Genomic DNA, 27,829 nt, shown 5'->3' on the forward strand with positions numbered 1-27,829 from the left:
GTCAGAGTTCTTGTTTAATTTTGTTATTTTTCTTTCAATAAAAATGTTGCTAACTTAAAAAAAAAACTGCATTCCATTGCATAGATCACTGATGAAGCATTGGACTTTGCTGTAGCTCAGGTGGCAGAGCAGGTCAGCCACTAATCATGGCCACTCCTGGCTGCATGCCAGGAGGCAAATATCCTTGGGCAAGATACTAACCCCATGTTTGCCTACTGGTGGTGGTCAGAGGGCCCGGTGGCGCCAGTGTCCGGCAGCCTCGCCTCTGTCAGTGCGCCCCAGGGCAGCTGTGGCTACAATGTAGCTTGCCATTGCCAGTGTGTGAATGGGTGAATGACTGAATGTAGTGTAAAGCGCTTTGGGGTCCTTAGGGACTGAATAAAGCGCTATACAAATGCAGGCCATTTACCATTTACTTAGTCTGAATTGCAGAACACACTGCAGTCACTTGCCTTGAAATTCCCTGTTATAATGCTGACTATTTTTTAGGATCATTATTTTTCTATATGACTCTGACTCAGATACTAGAGTGGGTTGTCTACCAATTGTAATAGTGTAGCACTTTTCTGTTCTACCTGAGCACTCAAAGTTCTTCATACAACTTGCCTCATTCATTTATTCGCATAAACATGTCCTTGAGCAATATATTAAACCCTGAGTTGTCCCTGATGCATTCACTGGAGTGTGTTAAAAGTTAGACAACGAGCTTGGGCATATAAAAAAAGTACAATAGGAGTGTGTGTCTGTGTGTGAGTGATAATTTATTTTATACATAAACTTTACCTGTGCCTGTATGATGATTTTAAGAGCTATAACAATACGCAAAGTTGGTAAGCTAGCCAAATATTCCTCTTCTTCACTAAACTGCTTGCAGAGGTTTGAGTCACTTCAGCATGGTGATGGTGGTGCTTCATGGAAACTTCCCATCCAATCTAATGGATCCTGATATACAAGAAGAATTGAATAAAATGTTTAAATCATAATTCTGATTAAAATTGTGGTCCATTCAACGTATTCTGTTGACCTCAATGGAGACATTGAAGTGTTATTAAAGTACAGCATTGATTAAAACAGGTGGTGTCGCATTTTGTGTTTCTCTGCAGCTGCTGGTGAAGAATCTGCAGTTTGAGGATGGAAAGATGATTGCTGCAGCGCAGTACTTTCGCTCTGGGAGCAGTGCTGCTGTGGAGCTCACTGAGGAGGAGAAAACCTTCGCTGTACAGATGAGGGTAGGCCCTCCTCTCCCACTGATTCAAGAAAATGTTAAGCTGACAGTTTAGATTTTGTCTTTGTGCTGACTTTTAACATCATGTCTTCCAGGCAGTGTGGCAGAGTATCCTGAGTAATGTGAGCCAGATTGAAGACTCCACAGATTTTTTCAAATCTGGTGCTGCTTCCATGGATGTGGTCAGGTGATACAGAAAAAAATACAAAACCATGTCAATTTTCTTTTTATTGTTCATCACTTATGTAACATACAGTTCCAGTCAAAACTTTGGCCTTACCAATTTGTAATTAGTGTTTTTATTTCGTTATGGTGTAGAACAAATCTTAATACATTAAAGTTATTAAACAATGACAGAATTATGTAACAAACAAGCAGCAGCTTTAAGTTTCAGTTTTGTTTGGGCTCAGTGAAACCAGGTACTGAGCGGGTTGCCTGTGCATATTCATTAATGTCCAAAATACTTTTTAACCAATTTCCATCAACATGTAACTCATTCTTTCTGCGCTTGTGCTCTACCTCTCCACCAAATTTCATTGGATTTTGCTCGATGTCTAGTATGTGGTACCCGTTATCTACAACTGAGGCTTTAGGTATTGTCAAGCCAGCAAATGCAAAGAAAGCCTGGCTAAATGCATAAATCCACCTCAGATAGCTACAATCCAATAATATTATGTATATGTGTGCAGGTTTATATGTGTAGGTTTATTTAAGTAAGTTTTTAGTTTAGGTCATTTTCTTCTTAAAGAGTATTTTACAACCTGATATCAGTGCTTTAATCTAAGCATTCCTTCTTATACCACTATTTCACCTAATCTTCTCTTCTTTTTCTTGTCCCCCATATCTTTTCTATCCCCCATCTTCCATCTTGCCTCTTCTCTGTCTTCAGGCTGGTGGAGGAGGTGAAACTTCGAGCCAGCAGTTGCCAGCTGCAGAACGAGGATGTCTACATGAATACAACCTTTCAGGATTTCATCCAAATGTGTGTGAGGAAGCTCAGAGGGGAGGACGATGAAGAGGAGTTGGTAGTCGACTATGTAAGTGTTTGAAATTCCCTTTGTTAGTTATGGATACGTGGAGAGGAAACAGCCGTGTGTTAATGTGTATCATTTACCTGCTCAGGTGGAGAAGAACATAAACAACATGACAATAAAGATGCCTCATCAGTTATTCATCAACGGAGAGTTTGTTGATGCAGAGGGAGGAAAGACCTACAAAACCATCAACCCCACTGACGGCACGGTGAGAGAAAAAGAAATTACAAAAAATGCAAAATTTATGTCCTATATAATATTTTATTATACCGAGTAATGTCTTCTCTGTAATGTAATAACTTTGTGTCCTGCGTCATACACTGGCAGGGATCTATAATGAAAAGCAACCATTTATTTTCTCAACTGATGATGGAAGCTGAAGCTGTTGATTCTTTTTCGGGTTACAAATATTAAAATCCCCTGTCTTTAGTGACCAACAAATGATGATGGCCAAAAATAGTGCTACAGTCTGTTTAAAGCTTATTTTAACAAGGTTTAGGGGAAAAAACTACAAAAAAGGGAAGTTCTCTTTCCACTGCTGAAGGTGATCTCATCAGGATTGGAGGCCATGTCTTCATAACTGAGGTTTGCCATCTTTAATTTCCTTGTCTGTCCTGTGTGTGTCCTGCAGGCCATCTGCGATGTGTCTCTGGCCCAGATCAGTGATGTGGACAGGGCAGTGGCTGCAGCTAAAGAGGCCTTTGAAGAGGGAGAGTGGGGCAAGATGAACCCAAGGGACAGAGGAAGACTCATCTACAGGTCAGTGCACAAACACAAAACCTGATATATGACCCTGGAGTGTCAAAAAACTTCATCCATATTTTTTTTCTTAGCTTTATGGCCCATTTCTCTTTACGGTAAAGTGAGCATCTCCATAGAATGAACCGCTTTAATATCTTTGTTCATAAGGGAGTAAATGCCTTCAGTAGGTTTGTTTGTCTTTGATAGTATTAGTGAAGAAAAGTTGTTATCTAAGTTGTGTTTCATAATATGTCTTCGCTGTTAACGCACCTCCAGGCTGGCTGACCTGATGGAGGAGCACCAGGAGGAGCTGGCCACTATCGAAGCCATTGACTCTGGAGCTGTGTACACTCTGGCCCTCAAGACCCACGTGGGCATGTCCATCCAGACTTTCCGCTATTTTGCTGGCTGGTGTGACAAGATCCAAGTAAGACAGCTGGCTTAAAAGCCTGGACCTGTCACGTTGTCAGTTGACAGTCTGATACATCTGTTACAGATGTGTAAATACATGCAAACAACATGATGTTGTTCTTTTACAGGGCAGCACCATCCCCATCAACCAGGCCAGGCCCAATCGTAACCTGACGTTTACCAAGAAGGAACCAATGGGGTGAGAATAGATTTTTGAAAAGTGTCATACCCTACACAGCATTGCAGTGGAACCTGCAAAATAATTACATTTAGGAAAATATTCTGTGGACCTTTTGAAGGGTTTGCACCCTGTTGCATCTGATGTAAAACTAACAAAGCATTTCAGTCAAATGCTTTTTCACAGCACTGTACATTTACATTAAAGCTAACATGCCTTTGGTTCAAAAGCCGAACAAACTACTGCTTTTTATGAACCACATTAGTAGTTTAAGGGATATTTGTAAAGAACAAACTATATATGTGCTTGACAGAAAATCTTCAATCAGGTGGATTTCAATCAAAATGTTATAAAATGGGTGTGATAAGTATTTCAAATGCTCTCTATCTGTCCTCAGAGTTTGTGCCATTGTGATTCCTTGGAACTACCCTCTAATGATGCTGGCCTGGAAGACAGCAGCCTGCCTGGCAGCTGGAAACACAGTGGTCCTCAAACCTGCACAGGTCAGACTCCCATGTCACACATGCTACCCACAAAAGCTAAAACCACAGGGTCATTCATGTTGTTGTTTGTTTTCAGGTCACCCCACTGACAGCATTGAAGTTTGCTGAACTGGCAGCAAGAGCGGGACTGCCTAAAGGAGTGATTAACATTCTGCCTGGATCAGGTTGGAGCATAAACATTCATTACATGAAGCTGAGGTCACCTAATGAAGCTCCGTGAGTTGCTATGCATCTTGTTCTTTATTCTAGGTGCCCTGGTGGGTCAGCGTCTCTCCGACCATCCCGACGTCCGGAAACTTGGCTTCACAGGTTCCACAGAGATTGGTAAACACATCATGAAGAGGTGAGAGGTAACGTAAACCTTACACAAGGTGTTTAACAAAGTCTTATAGTATCGCTCACAGTTGCGTGTCTGTTTTCTTATATATTTGAAGCTGTGCAGTCAGCAATGTAAAGAAAGTCTCTCTGGAGCTTGGAGGAAAATCACCACTTATCATCTTCAGTGACTGCGAGATGGACAAGGCCGTGCGCATGGTGTGTTTATCTTATGGCAGGTTTTTGTGGGTTTTTGTTTTTTTTTACAAAACAGAGTAAAAAGTTGTGCATCCACTATGTTGTTGTCTGTATGTTACAGGGCATGAGCTCAGTGTTCTTTAACAAGGGAGAGAACTGCATCGCTGCTGGCAGACTGTTTGTGGAAGACTCCATTCATGACCTGTTTGTACAAAAAGTGGTAGGTGTAACACGCAGTAAACTTTACTTTGACTTTTTTTTCCCTTTTTTACAGTGAAAATGTCATGTTGTGTTTTCATTCCACCTTAAAAATCAGTCTCTCACCTTCAGACGTAATAGGCTGATGGCTCGCTGACTATTTTGCTATTGTGCTGAGGTGTTTCTCACCAAACTATATGTCTTTCACTTGACTTTATCAGCTAGTTACTGTTTTCAGTCAAATAATCTCAAACTTTTTTCACATGTGTTGAAAGAGCAAGGCCAGTAACGCACTGTCGGTGGTAGTAATGAAACTGAAACACATGCTCTAAGTCTTAGAAATGAGCACACTGAGCAGGTTGAGCAGTTACACGCCTTTGTGTGGATCTGCGTGTGTCTCAGCATGTCCTTCTAGTATGCAAATTGAGCTGCAGCGGTAAGGTTTCTCTCTCGTATGTTGTCTCATGTGAGTAATTAGTTCTTACTTCTTTAAAGACCACTTGGATCTCTCTTATCTTAGGTTGAGGAAGTCAAAAAGATGAAGATTGGTGATCCACTGGACCGCTCAACAGACCATGGACCTCAGAACCACAAGGCCCACCTGGACAAACTGGTGGAATATTGTCAGACTGGCGTCAAGGAGGGAGCCACCCTGGTCTGTGGTGGCAGACAGGTACAACGACCAGGTAAGGCAGCAGAAGTTTCTAAACAGAACTGGTTAGGATGGACTAACTCTGATATAACAGATGCCGTTGGATGTTTGTTTTCCCTCCAGGTTTCTTCTTTGAACCCACAGTGTTTACTGATGTGCAGGACCACATGTACATTGCTAAAGAGGAGTCTTTCGGCCCTGTTATGATCATCTCCAAGTTTAAGAGCGGGTTAGTTAAAATTGAATGATTGCTCAAATGACAGCTTGCTTCATATACCCAACATAAGACTGACCTTTTGTCTCTTCACTGTTGTGTTGGTCCGGTGTGCCTCCTCCATCTTCCTGAATTCAGTGAAGTGGATGACGTCCTGAGGAGGGCCAATGCTACAGAGTATGGCCTGGCATCAGGTGTTTTCACACGGGACATCAGCAAAGCACTGTATGTCAGTGAAAGGCTCAATGCCGGCACAGTTTTCGTCAACACCTACAACAAGACTGACGTCGCTGCGCCCTTCGGAGGCTTCAAGCAGTCCGGATTTGGTAAAGACCTGGGTAAGGCAAACTACTGCTTTTATTGTGTAGATGTATTCTTTCATGTCAAGAAACACAAATTTTTTAAAAAAAAGAAAAAATATATACTATTCAACCTATGTCAAAACATTTTCACATACAACACCAGCAGTGGGGACAAAGTCATGTTTGTAGGGTAAATGGGCTGGTTCTTATATAGCACTTTTTACCATGTAAGTGCTTTCTATCTAACATTCACACACATTCATACGCCAGTGGACAGATCAGAGAGCAACTTGGGGTTAGTATCTTGCCCAAGGACATTTGGCGTGCAGACTGAAGCAGCCAGAGATTGAACCATGACCTAACTCCTGAACTACAGCCACCCCGTATTTAAACCATTAAATAAACAAATACTAATTTACTTAAACAGTGAGTGTAGATTTTATTTGCCAGAATTTATCACACCTTTATCTGAAGCAGTCTAGTACCGTATTTTTCAGACTATAAGGCACACTTAAAATCCTTTCATTTTCTCAAAAATCGACAGTGCGCCTTATAATCCGGTGCGCCTTATTTATGAATTCTTGTTGTGCTTACTGACCTCGGACCAATTTTATGTGGTACACGGTGCTCAAAAATCTGTCAAAAAATGTTTTATTACAACGTTGGTAAGCTATGAAGCCGCACCACTTGATGCATTATCGGAGCATTACGGCTACCATAGTCAGGAGCCTGGCGGAGTAATCCAGGTCCAAACTCTGTCCGCTTCAGGTCCCAAAGTCAAACGAACACTGCGGCATCAGTGAGAGTTAAAAACTAAAATTTTTCACCTTTGATAAAATTATCAGTGTTGCTGCTTTACCAGGTGTAACAATTAAGTTTAACATCCAGGCATCCATGAAAACAGAATTTATTCAATTTAACAGAGTTAGAAGTTAGCAGGAAGTTAGCTCGCTAGTTTCCACCTAAACATGATATAGCATGTTCTGACTGAGAGATTTCTGAAAAAATTAAAACGTACAGCTCTGCTATCACTTCATACATAAATGAAGACAGAAAACTAAACAGCAGTGACTTTTGAAGGGTTACTGAAGTTGGTCTAGCTGGCCTATAATCAGTGTTGGGGAGTAACGGAATACATGTACCGCCGTTACGTATTTAAAATACAAAATATGAGTAACTGTATTCCGTTACAGTTACCGTTTAAAAAGGTGGTATTTAGAATACAGTTACTTTGTTGAAATAAATGGATTACACTGCGGTACTTTCCTGTTTCATAATGTGGCGGGTCAGGACTGTTTGGGTTTTGTTTGACAGCTATGTTCTGTTGTTCCAGGCGGCAGCGTTACGGTTGCCATGGTTACAGGGCGACACTCTCTCTCTCTCTCTCTGCGACTGTGTGTTTCCTGGGTGAGAGAGCGCCTTTTTGTTGTTGTTGTTGTTGTGCTAAGCTAACAGGCTCAGGGAGGGGCGGGGCCATCTGCTGCAGTTGGGGTGAGAGAAGGAAGACAGGATAAAGACATGCTGTGGAAGAGAGACAGAGATTAATAACAAGTATGATTCAATGCAGAGAGGTCTATTAACACATAGTGAGTGAGAAAGGTGACTGAAAAGGAAAAACTCAATGCATCATGGGAATCCCCCGTCAGCCTACGTCTATTGCAGCATAACTAATGGAGGATTCAGGGTCACCTGGTCCAGCCCTAACTATATGCTTTAGCAAAAAGGAAAGTTTGAAGCTGAATCTTAAAAGTAGAGATAGTGTCTGTCTCCTGAATCCAAACTGGAAGCTGGTTCCACAGAAGAGGGGCCTGAAAACTGAAGGCTCTGCCTCCCATTCTACTTTTAAATACTCTAGGAACAAAAAGTAGGCCTGCAGAGCGAGAGCGAAGTGCTCTAATAGGGTGATATGGTACTACAAGGTCATTAAGATAAGATGGGGCCTGATTATTTAAGACCTTGTATGTGAGGAGCAGGATTTTGAATTCAGTTCTGGATTTAACAGGGAGCCCAATGAAGGGAAGCCAAAACAGGAGAAATCTGCTCTCTCTTTCTAGTCCCTGTCAGGACTCTTGCTGCAGCATTTTGGATTAGCTGAAGGCTTTTCAGGGAGTTTTTAGGACTTCCTGATAATAATGAATTACAGTCGTCCAGCCTGGAAGTAATAAATGCATGAACTAGTTTTTCAGCGTCAATATTTCTAATTTTAGAGATATTGCACAAATGGAAGAAAGCAGTCCTACATATTTGTTTAATATGTGCGTTGAAGGACATGTCCAAGGTTCCTCACAGTGTTACTGGAGGCCAAGGTAATGCCATCCAGAGTAAGAATCTTTTTAGATACCATATTTCTAAGATTTTTAGGGCCGAGTACAATAACCTCAGTTTTATCTGACTGTTTTGTTTTGCTTAATGCGCCTTATGTATGAAAACAGACCCGTTCATCGACAGTGCACCTTAAAATCCGAAAATACGGTACTAGAAAGAGGCTGTTATTTCTGATTCCATTCAAACTGCCATTTTTTCATCTTCTCCCATTTGTTCCATAAAAGTTACAACATTATGCTGTATTGCCATCATAGACCACATATAAAAGCTGGACATTGTGATGTCATCCATTGGGTTTGAACTTCACATACTAAAGACACCATATTAGCACAGTAGGGTGGAGTGCAATGTTATCAGCTGATACCACCATGCTTAGTTAGCTAGCCACATCCACAAACTCTGTGTCTGTAACACACAGACACAAATCAGTACTCAGTAAGACAGTAGATAGTACTACTAAAGCATTAGTAGTACTAACTAATCATTCACATCCATAGTCTTCACTGGTACCTGCTTTGAGCCAGTGCACTCAACCCTGTGGTGACCAATAGGTGACTGGTGCTCGTGCTTACTATCAGTATCTTTGTCTCTCCACCAGGACAAGAAGCTCTCAACGAATACCTGAAGACAAAGGCAGTGACCATTGAGTATTAGGTGATATCACAGGAGAAAGAAGACCGTAAGAGGGCAGACTCAGGTAGACATGTGTGGACATTGCTAGAGAAACACACTGCGATACCAGGATGTTGGCATTAAAAGTGTACGTGCCTTAATATGCTAACTGATAAGTATGTCTAACATGTTGAATAATCAGTAACAGAGCCTTGAGCCACGCTGTAATGAGGATTGTTCTGATCTACACAAATGGTGAATGCTAGCTGGTAGCTCAGTGAGTGGACTGTGATTTAACTAAAAGGGTTTTTATTTTAATACATCTTTAATTTCTAATATGGCTTACATTAGGTCAGAAAAGTCTTGCAACGTAACATTTCCAATAACAATTATTGGTTACGAATTAAAACTGCTGCACAACCAACATCTGCAGATTGGTGTAATTCATCTGTGTTCAGTCTTTTTTTTTTTTAATATAACAAATGTAACGTCTGGATTTTGAGGAACCTTAGGCACATTACATTTATTTTGATTAATGCACTGTACATGATTGTCTACAGAAAACATGTCATTCAGCAACATCTTACATGCATTTTAATGCCTGAAAAGCACATATACACTTTCTTTCAACAAAATACATCATTCGATGTTTATTTAAAGGATCTCATTCACTCAAACAGCATCCCTTCATCATCTTAAACCATTTAATTACATTTAAATATGGTGTTTTGATGGCGTTATGGAAAGAGGCGGTTGGGATTAGGGCTATCGTTTGTTAGAAAAAGATAATTTTTGTAGTTTTTCCTCCTTATACCACCATGGTGGATTTTAAATCAATCAATATAGGATTTTGATTTAATAACAGACATTTAACAATGATGGATTTCCTGTGTTTTTCATAGTCCCCCATTTTTAGAGGCAAAACTAATGAGACAATTGACTGACTTAGGTCAGGTTAGGTCACTTCCCCCGATACTCTGTTACAAATGAGGAAGACATATCATAAGTTGATTGAAGGTGTAGAATTTGGATTTCATAGATTTTCATTGTAATTTTAGTTCAAAGATGTGGTTTAAGAAACTTCACATCTAACAAACTTAAGAACACTCTTGATGAGGTAGGTGTGTCACTGTCAGGTGATCAATGAAAACACAGAGCGTTTACCACAAAGTGCTAAAAGAACCAGCTCTCTATTGTGTGATGATGGGACTGCTGATAGAAGTAGTAGCTGATAGGATGCACTTTGAAGTGTACAGGGCTACACTCCGTGCTCAGATTCAGCCAAATGCTGCAAAACTGATTGTGTCACAGTGCAAACTGATAATGACCCAAAGTGTATCACTAAAGCCACGCTAGAATTTCTTATTAGTAATGTCTGACTACTTGTCAATTCTCTAATTACTTCTGGGCCTCAAAAAATTGGGGACAATGAATAAGAAAAGAAAGAAAGAAAATAAAAGGCTGTAATTCCTAAACAGTTAATGCAAGACTTTTGTTAAACCCCTTGTTTTAAAGCTAAACGTCTGCACTTCAATCACATATTCTGACTTAAACAGCTGTGTATATCAGCAAAACTACAAAAACGGTGTATGCCCCCCAAAAACTATGGACCCACTCTGGCCACTAACTGTGGTGAAAGGGGAGCATGCAATTAAGTATGATAATGTTTTTATTACATTAAACGTTATATGTGGGAAAACCTGTAGAATATGGAAATCTACGCTACAGCAAATTAAGGTGCATTTGTGTCCTTATTTTATAGCAGTATAAGTCAAATGTAACTGCAAGTTTAACTGATTAGAGTACTTTGAGAGGGATCTTCAAACTGACAGAAGTAACTCATTCACAACAGACAGATGACAGCTTTGCTCAAGTTCTTATACAGGCTCAGGTTTAAGAAGATTCTTAGATCTTTACTTCATGTTATTAATGCTTATTTTCTGTACAGCACTTTGTTCCTGTGCTGGGTATTTTAAAGTGCTTTATAAATAAAATTGGATTGGATTGGACTGATATCATTTTTTCAAACAAATGCTGTTTACAATGCAAACATTTTAGCGATTGCCCATGTTCCATTCAGTCAATCATTGGACACACTTATACCTCATATACTGAGAGAAAAAGCATTGAGGTAGGAGCTAACACAGAGTTCAAAGAACTGCACTCATCCTCAGCTACACAAAAAACATTTGAATTCTTCCAACAGCAACATTGAAGACTTTCCTACAGTCCATAAGAACCTACAGGCGAGAAGCAGGGTTCACACACACTGTAAACGATCGCTTCCGTGACTTTGGGGGCTTCTCCTTAACGCGCTCCCGGAATAGGGCTCTGGAAGACCCAACCAAAGCCCTATTCCGGGAAGCATGTTTAGCAAAATCTGAGTTTAGAAATAAAGTGTCAATAACTCTGGGCTTCTCATTCCAGAAGAGCTGACCAGTTAGTTCAATACAACTGTGAGTATGCTCAGGATGGGATTGAGCACATTTATGAGTACAGAAAGAAAACCATCATCAGAGGAGCTCTGACACCAAGATTCTCCAAGAAAGCACAGCCTCACTTCGAATCCAGTGGACTGAGGAATATCACTGTGTCAGTGTGGATCACGATGGCTATGTTAAGAAGCAGGAGGGGAGAAGAAAATAAAATATATATATCTCACAAAATTGAGTACACCCCTCACATTTCTGTAAATATTTCATGGGACAACACTGAAGATATGACACTTTGATACAATGTAAAGTAGTCAGTGTACAGCTTGTACAACAGTGTGAATTTGCTTTTACCTCAAAATAACTCAACATACAGCCATTAACGTCTAAACCACTGGCAACAAAAGTGAGTACCAGCATTGCTGCAGAAGGCGTCAAAGACCAGCCTGTCAGTGCTCAGACACACACCACACACTGCATCACATGGCTGTCGTCCCAGAAGGAAGCCTCGTCTAAAGATAATGCACAAGAAAGCCCGCAAACAGTTTGCTGAAGACAAGCAGACTAAGGACATGGATTACCTGTGGTCTGATGAGACCAGTGGTTGCAACACAAAATATTGACACTTTGGGCACAATTTGGACATTTTCACTTAGGGGTGTACTCACTTTTGTTGCCAGCAGTTTAGACATTAATGGATGTATGTTGAGTTATTTTGAGGTGACAGCAAATTTACACTGTTGTACAGGCTGTACACTGACTACTCTACATTGTATCAAAGTGTCATATCTTCAGTGTTGTCCCATGAAAAGATATATATCTACATCTATGGATAGATATATCCATATGTATAAAAACAGAAAAACCCTTGGATTTATAGTGAGGAAATAACCCTCGTGACTGACTCAGAACTGAAGTCGACTCTGGAACAGAAACTCAGGGTTAAATAACTCAGAGCTGTTAGCTAAAACAGTTTTCTGGAACAGGGCCCTGTTGATACCCTTAAAAACAGAACACACTAAAATGATGTTATTAATTATTTTAGAGAGGTTCTACACATTAATGCAGCTATATTAAAAACATCCAGGACCCCCCCACACACACACACACACCCACCCATGACATGTAATATTATGTTGCTCTTGTGAGACACTTTGTAGGCCTGCTGTCTACAAAGCTGTCAAAAAAATATAATTCAATTGGAAATCAAATAAATGACAAAGACACTTTTCTCTGGTAGAAGACTGGGCAGCTTCTGGTGGCCCACAGTCTCAACTGAGATGTCTGACCATGCAGACAGGTATGAATACATCCAGGCAGCAGCAGACTCGCTTATTTTTAATATTTATGAAATGTGGAGTTTTGTGGGTTTTTTTTTTTTTTTTTTTTTTAGTACTGTTGGAAGTCGTAGTAGTAAAGGAGGTTAAAATGGGATTAACTGCCTAGCCCTTGCAATCTACAACAAGCATTTTGAAAATGCACTTTGCTCTATTAATAAACACACTTTCACCATCTCTTTTTTCACACTTAACCAAAAGGAAAAAAAATTCATAATAGCAAACAAGTTAAACTCAGAAGTACTAGACCAAAGCTTATCACGGTGGACTGAGTTTTTCACGTCTTTGTGTGGATCTGCGTGTGTCTCAGCATGTCCTTCTTGTATGCAAATGGTCTTGAGCAGATGCCACAGCGGTAAGGTTTCTCTCCCGTATGCTTTCTCATGTGAGTAATTAGATTACTTCTCTGTCTGAATCCTTTCTCACACACTCCACATGTGTACGGCCTCTCCACTGTGTGGATCCTCATGTGCACTCTCAAACACTCGCCTCGTGCAAATCTCCTGCCGCACTCCTTGCAGCAGTGAGGCTTCTGACCCGTGTGGATCAGCATGTGCCTTTTTAAATGGGTCTTTGTGGTGAATGTTTTGCCACAGACGTGACACAGATTGTCCTCCTTGTGTGTTTCTATGTGCTGCAGCGCACAGTCTCCGTGTGTTTTCAGGTGAATCATCAATGAATTCCTGTGGCAGAAAGATTCTCCACAGAGCTTACAACAGAAAGGACTTGTCCTTTTCTTAGTGCTTAAGCTGGAACTCTTCTGCTTCTGCTTTTGCTTTGCCTTTGTTTTTGGCTGCACTGTCTTTGAATTGGATGCTCTGCTCTCCATCCTTTCATTATCACAGGCATCATTTTCAGCCCCACTATCTGAGGAGATGGGCTGGCAGAAATCCGATCCTCCACATCCATCTGCTTCCTGCTTAATTTTTCTAGACTCTGTTGAGGCATGGGGGAAAAGCACTACTCCCTGTGTGCTTGCCACACTTTGGCTCTGAAAGCATGAGGAGGGGGACCCTGCGCTCTGTTCAGATTTGAAACAAGCCACAGCTTCACAGTGTAACAGATCCTGCAGCTGGCCTTTGTCTCCTCTCGGCCAGTGTTCCTGATTTACCAGAAAGTCTGCTCTCAGTGTGTCCTGCTTCACCAACAGCTGACTGGCCTGAGCATATGTTGTCTGTGTGGAGACGTCTGCTTCGGATACACTCACCTGTTGGGAGCCTGCAGACATGACAGGGAAAGATATGACACTGACAAACATTTACAAAAGGCTTACTGTTTAAAGTGATACACATGGAAGCTTGTGGTAAATGTTTTAATTCATGGCTAAATATATCATTTTACTTACAAAACTTGCAATGTTGACAAGTGCTTAGGATGCACAGCATATGTCCATATCATAGTCCAACGTGTCCCATACACTTGCGAACATGTCTGGAGTGACTGCTGTTGTTATGCTACCTACCAGTAACACATGAAGCTGGTAGGTAGCAGAACAATCACGTGTTAGAAAGAGTCCACTCTTTACAACAGTACGTGTTTTAACTGTAAATGGCTGCAGATTTAAAGCCTTTCTAGCTCTTTCAGACTACCAAGAATCTCCACACACATCTGTAATATGTCAAGTCTTTTTGTTCATCTGAAGTCACATTTATCCAATTTTAAGACCTGCTAAGTATTATTTTTATCATTTCCCTGGTACGTAAACATTTTTCCAAACATATCTTATAACAGGTCCCGCTGCCATCTTTACAAGCCTTCTCTTTCTCTATTGCTGCTGTCCTTCAATCACAAATCAGACCCTTTAACCCATCTCCACAGACTCCACCCTGCCTGCACTCTCTTCTTCACCTCCCTTGTGAACTCTGTTGTTTTGTATAGTTGACCCACATATTTAAACTTATCCACCTTCACTTTTCCACTCATCTCATTCTCTTTTACACACGGTGTTGCTTCTGTTGACTCTTACTCCTTTCCTCTCCAAAGCACACCTCCACCTGTGAACATCAACGTCCAGAGAGACTCCTCGCTGAGCTCATATGTCAAACTGTCCATCACCACTGAAAACAAGAAGGCCAATCTATGATGTAATGTCCCCTCAAAAAAGAAATCTAACCAAACCTTATAGGAACTAAGTTATTTATTTTAACTTCTTCACATTATTCATTTTCTGTAAAGCCCCTAATACAGAGTCATATATGCTTAAATAAATATATAGATAATTGTCTAAATTAAAAAATGTTTACATTACAGCCTTTATGAAATTTGATATGCAAATTAGGTTTAATTAATAGAGAACACCATGAACGCCTAAATATGTATTTGGGTCACTCTCTACTCTTCTGAACCTAAAACGGTCCATTTAACCGCTGCATGGGAAAAACGCTGTTTCTTAGATGGTTCGTCCGCCTTAAGAAAATCCGGGGGTCAGCTCTGTGACTGCAGTCTATGCTGACTGTAGTCCCAGGCTACACGCACATTAAAACGGGTCTGATGGCTGACAGCAGCCTGCTTATCTGCATGGTGATAATAGACCAACCTGCCGGGAACACCTCCTCCTCCTCCGCTTTCAGAGCCTCGGCTAGCGTTAGCAGCTCGTTGGGCTTCACATCTTCTGACTGGGACACAAAAGCTTTGTCAGTGTGAAACTCTAATATGGTTCTCTCCACGGCGCCGAAGATTTCCTCCGCTGCTGCTGTCAGACGCTCATTCACGAAGAGTCTGAGCTGCTGTAACTTGGACATTTTGGAGGACAAGAAGACGCGCTGGTCCCTGCGAAGAAGCGAAGTCTTCTTCTCCTCTCGTAGACAGCGGCAGCCGCAGTAGCCGCTGTGGGGAGCTGCTGCCCTCTTCTGTTTAGTTGTTAAAAGCTTTATTTTGGTCCCGGCAATACTTGCAAAACAATGAATAAATATACAGTAAATACTAAACAATTCCACAAGGAAAATAGTCGATACCAACTAAGTATCTGAGCTAAATATATATTTTTTAGTATTTACTAAAATACATGTAACATGGTGGACTAATGTCACCTCCATGTTTGTTGTGGGAAGTTGCACTGGTGGTTTTGTGTGTCACATTTGCTGTGATGGGGTTGGATTAATTGAAGGCAGGCGTATTTGATTTCACTGATACTCTAGTCTACTTATAGTCCACACTACAAACACTGCTGTGATGTTGTCTCTCTGTGCAGGTGTGTCATCAAGATGACTTGATTTAAATGTGTTTATGATGGATAGTTTGCTGCTCTGTGAATTGTATAATGAAGATGTGACATTTTGTCTCTGTACAGGCCTGGGCCTACCATATGCTGCAGTCTAAAGGGAGAGTTGGGTTGCTGAGGCTGGAGTGATTACTGGCCTTCTACTTACAGGGTGGTGAGACTTGGGGGACAACTGCTGATCCCTGTTAAAGTGTTTGACACGTAAAGTCCAACTGACTTGAGGCATCGCTGTCTCTGACCTTATATTATTATTATTTTTTTTAATCTCTTTTGCAAGTGGGAAACTGAACTGTGTTATCCTTCCAATTTTTGATCATTGTACTAATAAATTATCTTTTAGAATTTTATTGGTTGTCATCTTTTTCCCACGGCCGAGACGGTTGGTCAGACCTAGAACCTCTGTGTGCGTTACATACATTTAATTTATTCTCTTGGATAAACTGTCTAATATAAACTCAGTAACCGGATAGCAGGTATCTGGTATGAACTGAGTATATTTTACATTTAGTTCAGCACATTTTATTTTTTTTGTACCTTCATACACTAAGTTTTCAAGGAAGTCACAGAAGAAACAGTCAAATGCTCTGATCCAGGTTCCTGCACATCCCCCTATACATCTATTGATGTGTATTATTTATTGTTTAGCCCTCTGGTGTGTGCATTGGGTCTTCTCTCTTGTGAATCATTGAACTGATTGTCCTCAGTATAAACCAAAGGTGTCAAATCCAATTCCAGGTAATGTAGAGCACATTTCATGTCGAGTGGGTCGGACTGGTAAAGCTGTCCATCAGCTCGCTACATTTACTTTATTTTAAATACACGGAGGCATTTAAGCTGCCGGTACATGTATGAACCACTCTGCACATTAACCGTGCGTGCGTTTGTGAGCCCCACTGCCCTCTGCTGGGCGGCAGGTGAATCGCACACAGGGATCCATACCTAAACAGTTGTGTTTGGTTCATTTCAGCCCACTACTCATTATGATCACAGCACCGTGTTTCGCGTGAACAGCTCACTCGCCCATTTCATTGGTGCCCGCTGGAAGCTGGGATGGGCACCATTCTGCAGGAGCAAGTGGCACAGCGGTGTGCCGAGAGGGTTTCCAGCAGGGAGAGGAAATGGAAGAAGGATCTGTGGAGCATCGCCGGGCCTAATGTGGGCAGGTACCGCCAGATATGCTTATTATTGGGGTTACACGGTGGTAACGGATGAAGACATGGTTGCTGTTTGTTGCCGTGTCCTCGGTGGCGGCACAGACACTGGTTGTCGGTGGTGTGTGACTGCACTTTGATGTGTAAATGCTCACTGTGTACGTGTGTGAACAAAGAAGAGCGCCATGTCTGCCCTGTGCTGCTGTTTCTACATTTCATGTGTTTCATCGGTCACATTTAACTCGGAAGATTTGTTTATTTCTCTCAAGTAACATAATGGGAAGGCGGCAGTCTCAGAGGAAGCCCACACCGCCGCAGCACGCGTTCCCAAGTCAGGAAAATAACAGCGAGAAAGTGAGTGTGAACGGGCTCGGATCGGATCACTGTATCACACACAAGATCAGTCAAATTAGCTGGTGTTCCAGTTCTGTTTTATATGATGGTACATTAAATAATGACTGCTTTCATACAAGATACAGAGCTGCTGTTAAAGTAACACCTACACGTTTGCAGTGAGTGTTGTTTACATCTCGCTATTTTTTCCTTTATTCCACATAATGACACATTTCTGTGGCACAATAGTGTACTATTTATATCAGGCAAAATGTCAACAAGTCTCAATTTATTACCATGGTAATAACATTACCATGACCATGTTTAAGTGATAAGTTGAACATAATGTGTCTGTAATTGCAGAGGCTGCAACAAAGAAGAAAGCACAAGTCTAACAACTCCTCAGCTAAACGCAATACTTCTCAACACAGGTGAGGTCGCAGTTTGTGCAAAGTTTGTGTTGTTCGCTGCTGTCTCAGTGCTGAGATAATAGCTTTGCTTTGCCTTGCAGCGCTCACAGATCCTCAGAGTCAAAGGCTCTTCCAGTGTCCCCCACAGAGGGCAGGATGGAGCCAAAGGTGCTGCCGGTCACTAAGCGCTCCAGCCACAGACAGCACAAGCATGCGGGGAGCAGAGAGGGCAGACACACAGCAGCCGTCTCTTACCACTGCATGTGTGGTTGCAGCACTGAGCAGCTGGAAAGACACTCGCCAGAACTGGAGGTCAGACGCCTGAGTCGCCATGGAGAAGATGACAGCGACACCGACTTGTCTGAGTCAGAGAGACTTCCTGTGTCAGCCTGCAGTCGCGTTCCTCCTCGGCTCGAGCTCAGGCCAGAGGTCATCGAGGCCGAGGACTGCTCCTCTCGCAGCCACAGATCCAATTTGCAGGGCCATGGAGGTTTTGACTTCCCAGACTTCCTCCCTCCACCTTTTAATTCGTGGAGCCTGAGTCAGCTGGCTGTTTTCTACAACATGGAAGGCCGAGGTACCCCCCGGCCCAGGCCTGTGGGCCCTTTGGAAAGGTATCTGGAGAAGCTGCTGCAGCTGGAGTGGCGTCAGATCCAGACCGTCCAGGAGGAGAGCGGGAAGTCGGCAGTATCAGAAGTGATATCCAGCTGTCACAGGTCCCCTGCTGCCGCCACATCACGTCTCAGCTCTCCCAAGTGCATCCTCCAGTGTCAGCGTGCCTTCCCCCTCACTTTCCTCTCCTCCCTGGCTAGTCACTCCGCCCTCCTCTCCGGCTGCGCCTGCACTCTCTGCCGGATCCGCTGCTCCCGCTGTAGTGCACCATGCTGTTGCTCGACTTACAGCCACAACCGTCAGTCCAGGCCGCTAGAGCCCAAAATACTCCCGAAAAGGAGCTACAGCGAGAGCCGGGTGCACTCCTCAGAGAGGGGCTCACAAGCCCAAAGGTTCAGCAGCCCTGTGCGGACCAACAGCCACCTGAGGAGAATGCAGGCATCAGGAAACATCCGCAACCCTGTCCAAGGTGCCGCCACCAGCCTTCAACACACTGCCAGCGACTGTAATGAGGTTGCCTGGAAGGGGGATGTGTGGGACTACAGGATGGGTGGGTTTCGGAGGAGGAGCGGCTCAGAGCAGAGGAGAGGTGGAGGAGACAGGAAACAGAACGGATGGGAGAAAAAACGGAGCGGCTCTGAGTGTAGAAAAGGAGGAGCTGAGAGGAGGAGAGCGGCTAACCTCAAAGAACAGGAAATAAAACCTGATGCTGTCACTGCAATAATAGACAATTTACCAGGATCCAAATATTCTCCTATACAGAGGCCAAGCAGGCCCAAACAGGTGGAGTTTGTCACATAACAGCAGGTGCAGTGATGAATGTGTAATCTGAATGTTACATACTGTCATCACCTTAAAGTTTTATTATGAATGTACAGTCAGCAATACTGTTCATTTGTTAATGTGATATTATTTCTCTGTGCTGTGGGGGATGTTTACACAGATATGGAAGAGAGCCGCTGGATATCCAAGTTTGATAAGTTTGTGCTTTATTTAAAAGAACCCAGATAGCATCGTGTACTGTATGTGATCATATGATATGATTTTCAGCAATTCAGGTTTATTAGTCTTTTGAATGAAGCAGCAAACATCACCAAAAGTTATTAAAGAATACCAAACAGTCTTGTGAAGATGGTGTATGATGCTGAGCGGGGAGAAAAGGTGAATACTGGACTCGCAGGCTTACTTGTAGGTGGTGAGCGTGGGGTACAAGAGGTGTGTGATCGAGAGATGGTCCAACCTTATGTTTCCAGGAAACTGAGGGTGAGGGCGGGCAGGAGGACAGGAGGGTGAGAGCGGAGAAAAGTTTAGTTTCCGAGAGGAAGGTGGCGATGTAGTGAGAATTGAGCCGCAGGTCACTTAAGCAGTGTTGTGGTGGAGAAACTGAAAACAGTTAAATCAAGGTAAGTACAGAACAGACATAAAGTTACAAAGCAGCGAGGCTGGGTTACCTCCATGAGGTAGCTGATAAAATCGCGGAGAGTGCATGATTGCGCTGGCCTTAAGTATTGCCTCGCTGACTGGATGGCAGGTGAGCAGAACAGGTGAGGAACCAAGGCTCCGCCCACAAAACACCAGCCACTCAGTCAGATCATGACAGGGATTTCTTCTAATCTGGATCAGACTAAAGGATAAACTGATCAGATTGAATAACGCCTATGAAAGAAAGTGACACAAACGTCTGTTCAGATCATTAAACATCAAATGAAAAAACACAAGTCTGGCCATAACGTGGGAACAGAAGCAGATATTTTGAAGATGAGTCACTTTTGGTGCAACACGGAATCGGTAACGCCTATAGACTGTACAGAAAAGATGGAGCTAACTTCCTCTGGATGTGGAAAGGCTTACAGTTGTATGGATGTTAAACGTTATTACCTTGCACAAAAGGTAACGTGCACAAATCATTTTTGTTCTTACCATCAATTTGAATCAATCTAAATCAACATGCTTGGCTTGCTGCTGCAGTCTGCATACTTCTACATTTCCCCATATGAGGAAACACATGTACCTCAAGGTGAAGTGGAGAAAACAGTAAGAGCCTGCAACACTAAAAAGGAAGAGAGCAGAGGAAAGTCTGACTGATGAAAGAGATATTTGTGCCTGATGAGGAAGGCACATTTCCAAAGTGTTCCCTAAGATGTGATGATGGTTAAAAATAAGGTGAGCTGAAATACTTAAAAAACTTAGACTTAAAAACAACTTTTTCCACTGAGACAGTCGCTGTGGATTAAGAAAAAAAAGGAAGAAAGGTCAGTCTCTTGCTAGTTTCGTTGGCCTTGAGGTTGAAAAAAGTTATCTCAGGTCTCTCAAACTTTGTTTCATGAGTGGTTACTTAGAACTGAACTGGATAGGACTCATGGCAAACTCTTCACAACTTTCAAGTGAGTAAGAGTTAAGAATGACACTGGCTGACATATGACCTGGCAATAAATATGGAAGAGAGCCTGGAATGACTGGAAGCAACCAGCTGTCAGCCTCAAAGTGATGCGAGATGAGCGAATCAATTCCAGTGTGCACACGGCTTGAATCAAGCCAAAGACTATGTCTGTCTGTTATGCACAGTCTGAGGTGACCACATATTAAATCTCCTCAAAGTTATTAATACAGATACGAGCTCTTTGTCCCTCTGTTTGAAATGCAGTGAATCCCCTCTCCCTCTCTAGTCTGCGTTTATGCACGGGGAGATTTTTGTGTTTCGTACAGTTCAAGTTATTCTGCAGCAGAATAACAATGATAATAGTGGTATATAGTTCTGCTGTATCCTGTGAGGCAACTTATCTACTTACTGAGAGAAAAAAATACAAATGCGAAGCCCAGAGTCTACAGCTGTGGCTCCAAAACTGACCAACAGACAGAGAAATGTACTCAAAAGTGTCTCTAAATTTAGTGTTTAAATATTGCTGTTTATCGGTCCCCCTGCAGCTTTAGAGAGTATACGCGTGAGATGATTTTACCAAGCAGGTAAAGAAGTACAAAGAGGCGAAATCATCATCAAATCAAATCATTTCTCGCATTGCACAAGTACAGTTACTGAAATCAACTCTTCCACATAACATTTCTACACATGAGATGTGCTGCAGAACGAGCCACGTCTTTCAACTGAAATGTAGAAACGTTCTCGTGAAACGGCTGGAAATGACAGAAACATTTGCGGCCAGTTTCCGAGCGGTCCTTGTAGTGTTCAGCTGTTGTTTCACACCGGACATATTTTGGAAGCGGCACTGCAACCATGGACGAGGTGTCCCAGCGTGTTTTGGAGTACTTGACAGAAGTCGAAGAGGCAGCTGAAGATGTTCTCACCACTAAACAGCAGGTAAGTAAATACTGAGCTGAGGACGTTCACACGGGAGGATCGTTACAGAGGTATGCTAACGTAGCCAGTGACGTTAGCTGCTAAGCTAGCTAGCTAAGTTGTCAGCTCATGGATGAGAGAAAAACACATTTTTTGTAATATATATATATATATATGTATGTGTGTGTGTGTGTGTGTGTGTGTGTGTGAGAGAGAGTGTGTGAGAGAGAGAGAGTGAGAGAGAGGGAGACTTTAATAATATAAAATACTATATAATATAAAAAGTTGTGGACATTTTTCACAGATACAGCTTTTTAGTCAAATTATGAAGCTGCTATTTACAATGAAAGATTTTGTATTCTTTGTATTTTGTATTTGTGTTATAATTTGAATTCCATATCAAAGCAAAATAGAAGTACATTCACTGGTGCTCTCATTGTTTTATCCAATTGTGTGTGTGTGTTACATACTGTAATATGTTGCTAACTAATGCCGTCTGTTGTTCTTCTAGATTGTGGACCTGGACACAAAGAGAAACAGGAACAGGGAGGCACTCAATGCCCTGAAACATGATGTGGCAGATTCAGGTGAGCAGCCTCTCCCAGCAGCTGTGCCACTAAAAGAGTCAAACAAGAGAAGCTGTTAAAAACACAAAACCTCACAGTGATAGGAAAGCCAGGTGTAAAGTTTATTCTATGTGTGTTTATGCAATGAATGATATAAAACACTGCTCACATTTGCAGAGAAAGTCAAGGTTTGCTTGGGAAGCATGTTTATCAAATTCCCCAAATCCAAGACAAGAGAGATGATTCAGAAAGGTAAAACATTTCTAAGTCATTGACTCTTACATGTGCAATTTTATTAAGAACACATCACCCTAAACTCTTTTGATCTTTGTTGTGGTGTCTAGACCAGGAGCAGCTGGACAAAGAGATAAATGATCTTCGCAAAGGGCTGAAAGCAAAAGTGAATCGTCTCAATGAGATGCAAGGTAAGTAAGCTATGCTCTTACTATAATACATAATACTTGTTAACAGTTAAACTGTTTAGTTGCAAAATGTTCATCCAGTTATTTCTTTTTAGTACCACTTAGATTTCCAGCCTTTTGTTGCCCCATCTCATTTTTTTGTGATGTGTTGCTGCCATCAACTTCAAAATGAGCTAATATCTTTCATGAAACAGTAAAATGTCTCAGTCTAAACATTTGACTCTGACACTCTGACCAGATGTTTCTAATTTTAATAATATTCCACACATAAAGGAAAGCAGTATTAGTTTGTTTAATTTGCACCTTGAAGGACATCCTGGTAACCCCTCCCCCAATAAACCCACCAAACTCACGAGTATTATTAGTTAAATGTGAAGAATATATGAAGAAAATCACTTTCATTCTGGTTGTATAGAAAAATAGAGGCCTCAGAAGCTCTTACTAGTCAGTACCCAGGAGGAAACAATCCAGAAAGTCTATTTGAAAGATAGATTTGATCACAAACTGCGATTGGGAAAGAACCAAACATTGCACACGATAAAGTTCAATCGATAAATTAGATTTATGAGGGTCCCTGGATCACAGCCTCATAAAATGCCAAACGGTTTTGGAAGGTGTGCAGTATGTTTGGGATCTTTCACAAGAGATCTTCTGAACACAGAGACACTGAGCTGCATTTAATCCTTACATACTGGTCATATTTTCATACCTAGTCTGGTCTGGTCCAGAATATCTTCATAATGAGCGTCTACACCAGATTTTGAACTACAGATTGTTTTTGGAAGTACAGGGAGTGCAGAATTATTAGGCAAATGAGTATTTTGTCCACATCATCCTCTTCATGCATGTTGTCTTACTCCAAGCTGTATAGGCTTGAAAGCCTACTACCAATTAAGCATATTAGGTGATGTGCATCTCTGTAATGAGAAGGGGTGTGGTCTAATGACATCAACACCCTATATCAGGTGTGCATAATTATTAGGCAACGTCCTTTCCTTTGGCAAAATGGGTCAAAAGAAGGACTTGACAGGCTCAGAAAAGTCAAAAATAGTGAGATATCTTGCAGAGGGATGCAGCAGTCTCAAAATTGCAAAGCTTCTGAAGCGTGATCATTGAACAATCAAGCGTTTCATTCAAAATAGTCAACAGGGTCGCAAGAAGCGTGTGGAAAAACCAAGGCGCAAAATAACTGCCCATGAACTGAGAAAAGTCAAGTGTGCAGCCGCCAAGATGCCACTTGCCACCAGTTTGGCCATATTTCAGAGCTGCAACATCACTGGAGTGCCCAAAAGCACAAGGTGTGCAATACTCAGAGACATGGCCAAGGTAAGAAAGGCTGAAAGACGACCACCACTGAACAAGACACACAAGCTGAAACGTCAAGACTGGGCCAAGAAATATCTCAAGACTGATTTTTCTAAGGTTTTATGGACTGATGAAATGAGAGTGAGTCTTGATGGGCCAGATGGATGGGCCCGTGGCTGGATTGGTAAAGGGCAGAGAGCTCCAGTCCGACTCAGACGCCAGCAAGGTGGAGGTGGAGTACTGGTTTGGGCTGGTATCATCAAAGATGAGCTTGTGGGGCCTTTTCGGGTCGAGGATGGAGTCAAGCTCAACTCCCAGTCCTACTGCCAGTTTCTGGAAGACACCTTCTTCAAGCAGTGGTACAGGAAGAAGTCTGCATCCTTCAAGAAAAACATGATTTTCATGCAGGACAATGCTCCATCACACGCGTCCAAGTACTCCACAGCGTGGCTGGCAAGAAAGGGTATAAAAGAAGAAAAACTAATGACATGGCCTCCTTGTTCACCTGATCTGAACCCCATTGAGAACCTGTGGTCCATCATCAAATGTGAGATTTACAAGGAGGGAAAACAGTACACCTCTCTGAACAGTGTCTGGGAGGCTGTGGTTGCTGCTGCACGCAATGTTGATGGTGAACAGATCAAAACACTGACAGAATCCATGGATGGCAGGCTTTTGAGTGTCCTTGCAAAGAAAGGTGGCTATATTGGTCGCTGATTTGTTTTTGTTTTGTCTTTGAATGTCAGAAATGTATATTTGTGAATGTGGAGATGTTATATTGGTTTCACTGGTAAAAATAAGTAATTGAAATGGGTATATATTTGTTTTTTGTTGAGTTGCCTAATAATTATGCACAGTAATAGTCACCTGCACACACAGATATCCCCCTAAAATAGCTAAAACTAAAAACAAACTAAAAACTACTTCCAAAAACATTCAGCTTTGATATTAATGAGTTTTTTGGGTTCATTGAGAACATGGTTGTTGTTCAATAATAAAATTATTCCTCAAAAATACAACTTGCCTAATAATTCTGCACTCCCTGTATAAATAGCTACTAATGTATTTTAGGAAAATCCATCAACAGAATGACATTTAGGTTTTTCACTGCTGTCAAACATCTAAATGGCTCAGATTTGGGTTAAAGTCATAGGTTTGAAGCAGCCATAAGTCAGTGTAGTAGATAGAAGGATGTGTGGAAAGTCTGAATATATAATGACATTTTTAAGTGTTTTATGTGGAGTCTGCTGTCTGTAAAAAAAAATAATTCCATGACATCTGGAATATTCCTGCAGCCTCCATAGCAAAAATGTCTTGTCTGGTCTCCAGTAACTTATTTGTACAGGAAGTGCAGTGTTATCTGATGGAGGTTTCATTGCTTTACATCATTAAACTCGCAGAATTTCTCCCAGTGGTTCTGTTGTTGGAAGCAGGAGAGGAAACTGAGTCCAATCTGCCTTCAGTCAGATACCTTTAGATTAGGAGGAATAAGCAGGGAGGCCTTATGACTCAGTCATTATTCCTGTGGGAAGTCCTTCATATTATTATTGGGAAAAGTCCTCAGTCACAGTGATCTCTATTGTTCTGTTCCTACGACTACATTTATTTTAAGTCAGTCTTATATGATCTCTTAACCTTTTTTTGTGTCTTACTGTTGCAGGAAAACCTGAGCTGAGAGGCTACAGTCTTTCTCCTCTGTCCACTGATGAAATCAGAGCTATTAACAGCCTTTTAAAGAGATGACTGGAATTCAACAAATCACTGCATCTGGGGACAAATGCCACATGCTGACATGTTGACTGCAGCACTCAGTTGTTCAGATGGGAGCACAATGTGCCAGAGCTTCAATTACACATTTGTTAAGACACACACACAAATTACAGTAGGAGGATCAGGTTGAATGATGGCTCGAATGTCAGCTCAGCCTGGGAAAAGAGGAAATTCGTTGGTGTGGTTAGAACTTTATCTTACTAAAGTATATTTTATACAACCATATTAAAGAATGGAAGGAATACATGGTCTTCCCAATTACTTCTTTAAAGGTTTTTCTTTCTGCAGAGAGCTTTACAGTTCAAAAACAGGTGCAAACACTCAAAAGATCTTCTGAGTTTACTACCTGGAACCAAACCAGGCCTGCCTGTTAGTATAAAGCTGCACGTAGAAACAAAAAATGCCAAACCATTATCGACATGACAACTGATCGGATTTTAAAGATGGGAGTAGCTAATGTGGAAACCAATACAACTCCCATTCTGTCTAATGGCTAGTAAGAGCTAACCTCACTGATTGAAAAGAGAATTTCAGTTGTATTGAAGTTTTTATCTGTGACCTCGGTTAACACTTTCCAGATAAATTTATGGTTTCAATTTTTAGTTTTAACCTTTTTCTTTTCAATTATAACATGATTTTTTTGTAAATTGAGTGAAGAGAACAGTTTACCCTTTATTGTTTGATCGGCAAGTTGATCGCTCAGTTCGAGGAGTCGCAACAAGCATTTGAGAACTAGTAGTTGATGTTACCACAGACAACTTTTATATACAGTATTTGGCTGTGATGTATATAATCCATCCCTCGAGCTAATAAAAGCTGGTAACATACACCCAGGCTTTGTGTTATTCCCCTTATTGCATAAATAATTCAGTATTTATTAATAATAATTAAGAATTCACTTGCTATCATAAACAATGAAAGGATTTCATCTGGGTCTTCCCAAGTCCACTTCACTATAACACTTAATGTCTAAACACAAGCAGAAAGCACCAGATCTGAAATCTTAGCTCAGGTCTCGGGTCCTGAGGAGGCCGTGGATCCATAATGTCTATCTTGTTAGAATTCATCTCCTTATTCACACTGGACTTATGAAGATCTCTTTCTTATGCATTTTCAGGGTAGTTTAGTTTAAATGATTGTGGTCGAAGTCAACAGCTTAATGGAATAACAAATTCAGAGCAATAGGCTCATGTTGACACATCGAGAAGCATTTAGCAGTTTCTTTTTTGGGGGGTAATAGTTCATAATACAGCCTGGGACAAAAGGGCATTTGAAATTACAGTGTAATTATATCTACCTTAAAATACTAGGCACATTAAAATAAGGGGGTAACAAGTCAGTTTTTTTTAAAGGAAATACAGAAATTACTATAAATTTGAGTACTGTATCCGGTCTTTAAGTGATGACGTGATGAAACCTGCTTCTGGGCCATAACGACTCTGCTTTTGTTAAGGTTGTCACTGTCGGCCTCTCTCGGTTTTTATTACAGCTAATCATTTTAAAGCTCAGTTTTTAAAACCTTATAATGTAACTACAGCCCAGCCCGTGCAACAGTACATTAATGACTAACCTCGTATTGTGGATGGATCGTCTCAGTTGTTCTCCTGACTGAAGTTTGGCCCGTTTACAGCTTCCTGCCATGTGATTGCATTTGTCTATAACCATCGGGAACCCTCACGTTAACTTTTATCAAGCGGAAAAACGTTAGTGTTCATCCTCCAGCTTCACTGTGTTTCTGTTATGCTAACATATGCTAACATAGTTGTGACGCTAGTGATCATGTAGCACATCATTACCAGCTAGACCAACTTCAGTAACCCTACGAACGTCACTGCTGTTTAGTTTTCTGTCTTCTTTTATGTTGGAAGTGATAGCACAGCTGTACGTTTAATTTTTTAAGAAATCTCTCAGTCAGAACATGGTGGTTTATCATTAGATGGAAACTAGCGAGCGAACTTCCTGTTAACTTCTAACTCTGTTAAATTTCATAAATTCTGTTTTCATGGATGCCTGGATGCTAAACTTAATTGTTACACCTGGTAAAGCAGCAACGCTGATCGTGATGCTG

General features: G+C 41.5%; 4 protein-coding genes across 4 annotated transcripts in view; 3 read left to right on the plus strand and 1 right to left on the minus strand.

Moving 5' to 3' along the window:
* Nucleotides 1-9,332, plus strand: part of aldh1l1 (aldehyde dehydrogenase 1 family, member L1) — a 28,543-nt gene extending 19,211 nt beyond the window's left edge. Inside the window, exons 8-23 of the mRNA XM_084927406.1 lie at nucleotides 1,104-1,229; nucleotides 1,321-1,412; nucleotides 2,115-2,262; nucleotides 2,348-2,467; nucleotides 2,891-3,018; nucleotides 3,277-3,427; nucleotides 3,540-3,610; nucleotides 3,987-4,092; nucleotides 4,169-4,256; nucleotides 4,342-4,435; nucleotides 4,527-4,626; nucleotides 4,727-4,825; nucleotides 5,324-5,489; nucleotides 5,579-5,684; nucleotides 5,808-6,007; nucleotides 8,895-9,332. Coding sequence (XP_084783532.1) covers nucleotides 1,104-1,229; nucleotides 1,321-1,412; nucleotides 2,115-2,262; nucleotides 2,348-2,467; nucleotides 2,891-3,018; nucleotides 3,277-3,427; nucleotides 3,540-3,610; nucleotides 3,987-4,092; nucleotides 4,169-4,256; nucleotides 4,342-4,435; nucleotides 4,527-4,626; nucleotides 4,727-4,825; nucleotides 5,324-5,489; nucleotides 5,579-5,684; nucleotides 5,808-6,007; nucleotides 8,895-8,950 — 1,851 coding nt within the window. The 3' untranslated portion in view covers nucleotides 8,951-9,332. The remainder of the gene's footprint in view (nucleotides 1-1,103; nucleotides 1,230-1,320; nucleotides 1,413-2,114; nucleotides 2,263-2,347; nucleotides 2,468-2,890; nucleotides 3,019-3,276; nucleotides 3,428-3,539; nucleotides 3,611-3,986; nucleotides 4,093-4,168; nucleotides 4,257-4,341; nucleotides 4,436-4,526; nucleotides 4,627-4,726; nucleotides 4,826-5,323; nucleotides 5,490-5,578; nucleotides 5,685-5,807; nucleotides 6,008-8,894) is intronic.
* A 2-nt stretch (nucleotides 9,333-9,334) lies between these two features.
* On the minus strand, nucleotides 9,335-15,483 carry LOC146386393 (uncharacterized). Its single transcript, XM_084927407.1, has 2 exons — nucleotides 15,214-15,483; nucleotides 9,335-13,895 (listed from the first exon to the last, which is right to left on the minus strand). Exons 1-2 carry the CDS (start codon nucleotides 15,416-15,418, stop codon nucleotides 12,955-12,957), a joined length of 1,146 nt encoding a protein of 381 aa, XP_084783533.1. The 5' UTR covers nucleotides 15,419-15,483; the 3' UTR covers nucleotides 9,335-12,954.
* Nucleotides 15,484-16,806: 1,323 nt separating this feature from the next.
* On the plus strand, nucleotides 16,807-19,543 carry fam217bb (family with sequence similarity 217 member Bb). Its single transcript, XM_084927409.1, has 4 exons — nucleotides 16,807-17,060; nucleotides 17,318-17,402; nucleotides 17,745-17,812; nucleotides 17,893-19,543. Exons 1-4 carry the CDS (start codon nucleotides 16,948-16,950, stop codon nucleotides 19,202-19,204), a joined length of 1,578 nt encoding a protein of 525 aa, XP_084783535.1. The 5' UTR covers nucleotides 16,807-16,947; the 3' UTR covers nucleotides 19,205-19,543.
* Nucleotides 19,544-21,573: 2,030 nt separating this feature from the next.
* pdrg1 (p53 and DNA-damage regulated 1) lies at nucleotides 21,574-26,595 on the plus strand. Its single transcript, XM_084927410.1, has 5 exons — nucleotides 21,574-21,719; nucleotides 22,210-22,285; nucleotides 22,442-22,516; nucleotides 22,609-22,689; nucleotides 25,652-26,595. Exons 1-5 carry the CDS (start codon nucleotides 21,636-21,638, stop codon nucleotides 25,732-25,734), a joined length of 399 nt encoding a protein of 132 aa, XP_084783536.1. The 5' UTR covers nucleotides 21,574-21,635; the 3' UTR covers nucleotides 25,735-26,595.
* Nucleotides 26,596-27,829: the final 1,234 nt, after the last annotated feature.

The sequence above is a fragment of the Perissodus microlepis genome, chromosome 5 (genome assembly GCF_051167445.1).
Source record: "Perissodus microlepis isolate ML-2025 ecotype Zambia chromosome 5, ASM5116744v1, whole genome shotgun sequence".
Lineage (NCBI taxonomy): Eukaryota > Metazoa > Chordata > Actinopteri > Cichliformes > Cichlidae > Perissodus > Perissodus microlepis.

Excerpts from the sequence above, each read along its gene's own strand:
- LOC146386393 (XM_084927407.1), bottom strand. The coding sequence starts at position 15,418 with ATGTCCAAGTTACAGCAGCTCAGACTCTTCGTGAATGAGCGTCTGACA. Across the intron at positions 13,896-15,213 it reads GGAGGAGGTGTTCCCGGCAG|GCTCCCAACAGGTGAGTGTA; the intron begins GTTGGTCTATTA and ends TCATGTCTGCAG.
- fam217bb (XM_084927409.1), top strand. The coding sequence starts at position 16,948 with ATGGGCACCATTCTGCAGGAGCAAGTGGCACAGCGGTGTGCCGAGAGG. Across the intron at positions 17,061-17,317 it reads GCCGGGCCTAATGTGGGCAG|TAACATAATGGGAAGGCGGC; the intron begins GTACCGCCAGAT and ends ATTTCTCTCAAG. Across the intron at positions 17,403-17,744 it reads AGGAAAATAACAGCGAGAAA|AGGCTGCAACAAAGAAGAAA; the intron begins GTGAGTGTGAAC and ends CTGTAATTGCAG.
- pdrg1 (XM_084927410.1), top strand. The coding sequence starts at position 21,636 with ATGGACGAGGTGTCCCAGCGTGTTTTGGAGTACTTGACAGAAGTCGAA. Across the intron at positions 21,720-22,209 it reads TTCTCACCACTAAACAGCAG|ATTGTGGACCTGGACACAAA; the intron begins GTAAGTAAATAC and ends TTGTTCTTCTAG. Across the intron at positions 22,690-25,651 it reads TCGTCTCAATGAGATGCAAG|GAAAACCTGAGCTGAGAGGC; the intron begins GTAAGTAAGCTA and ends TTACTGTTGCAG.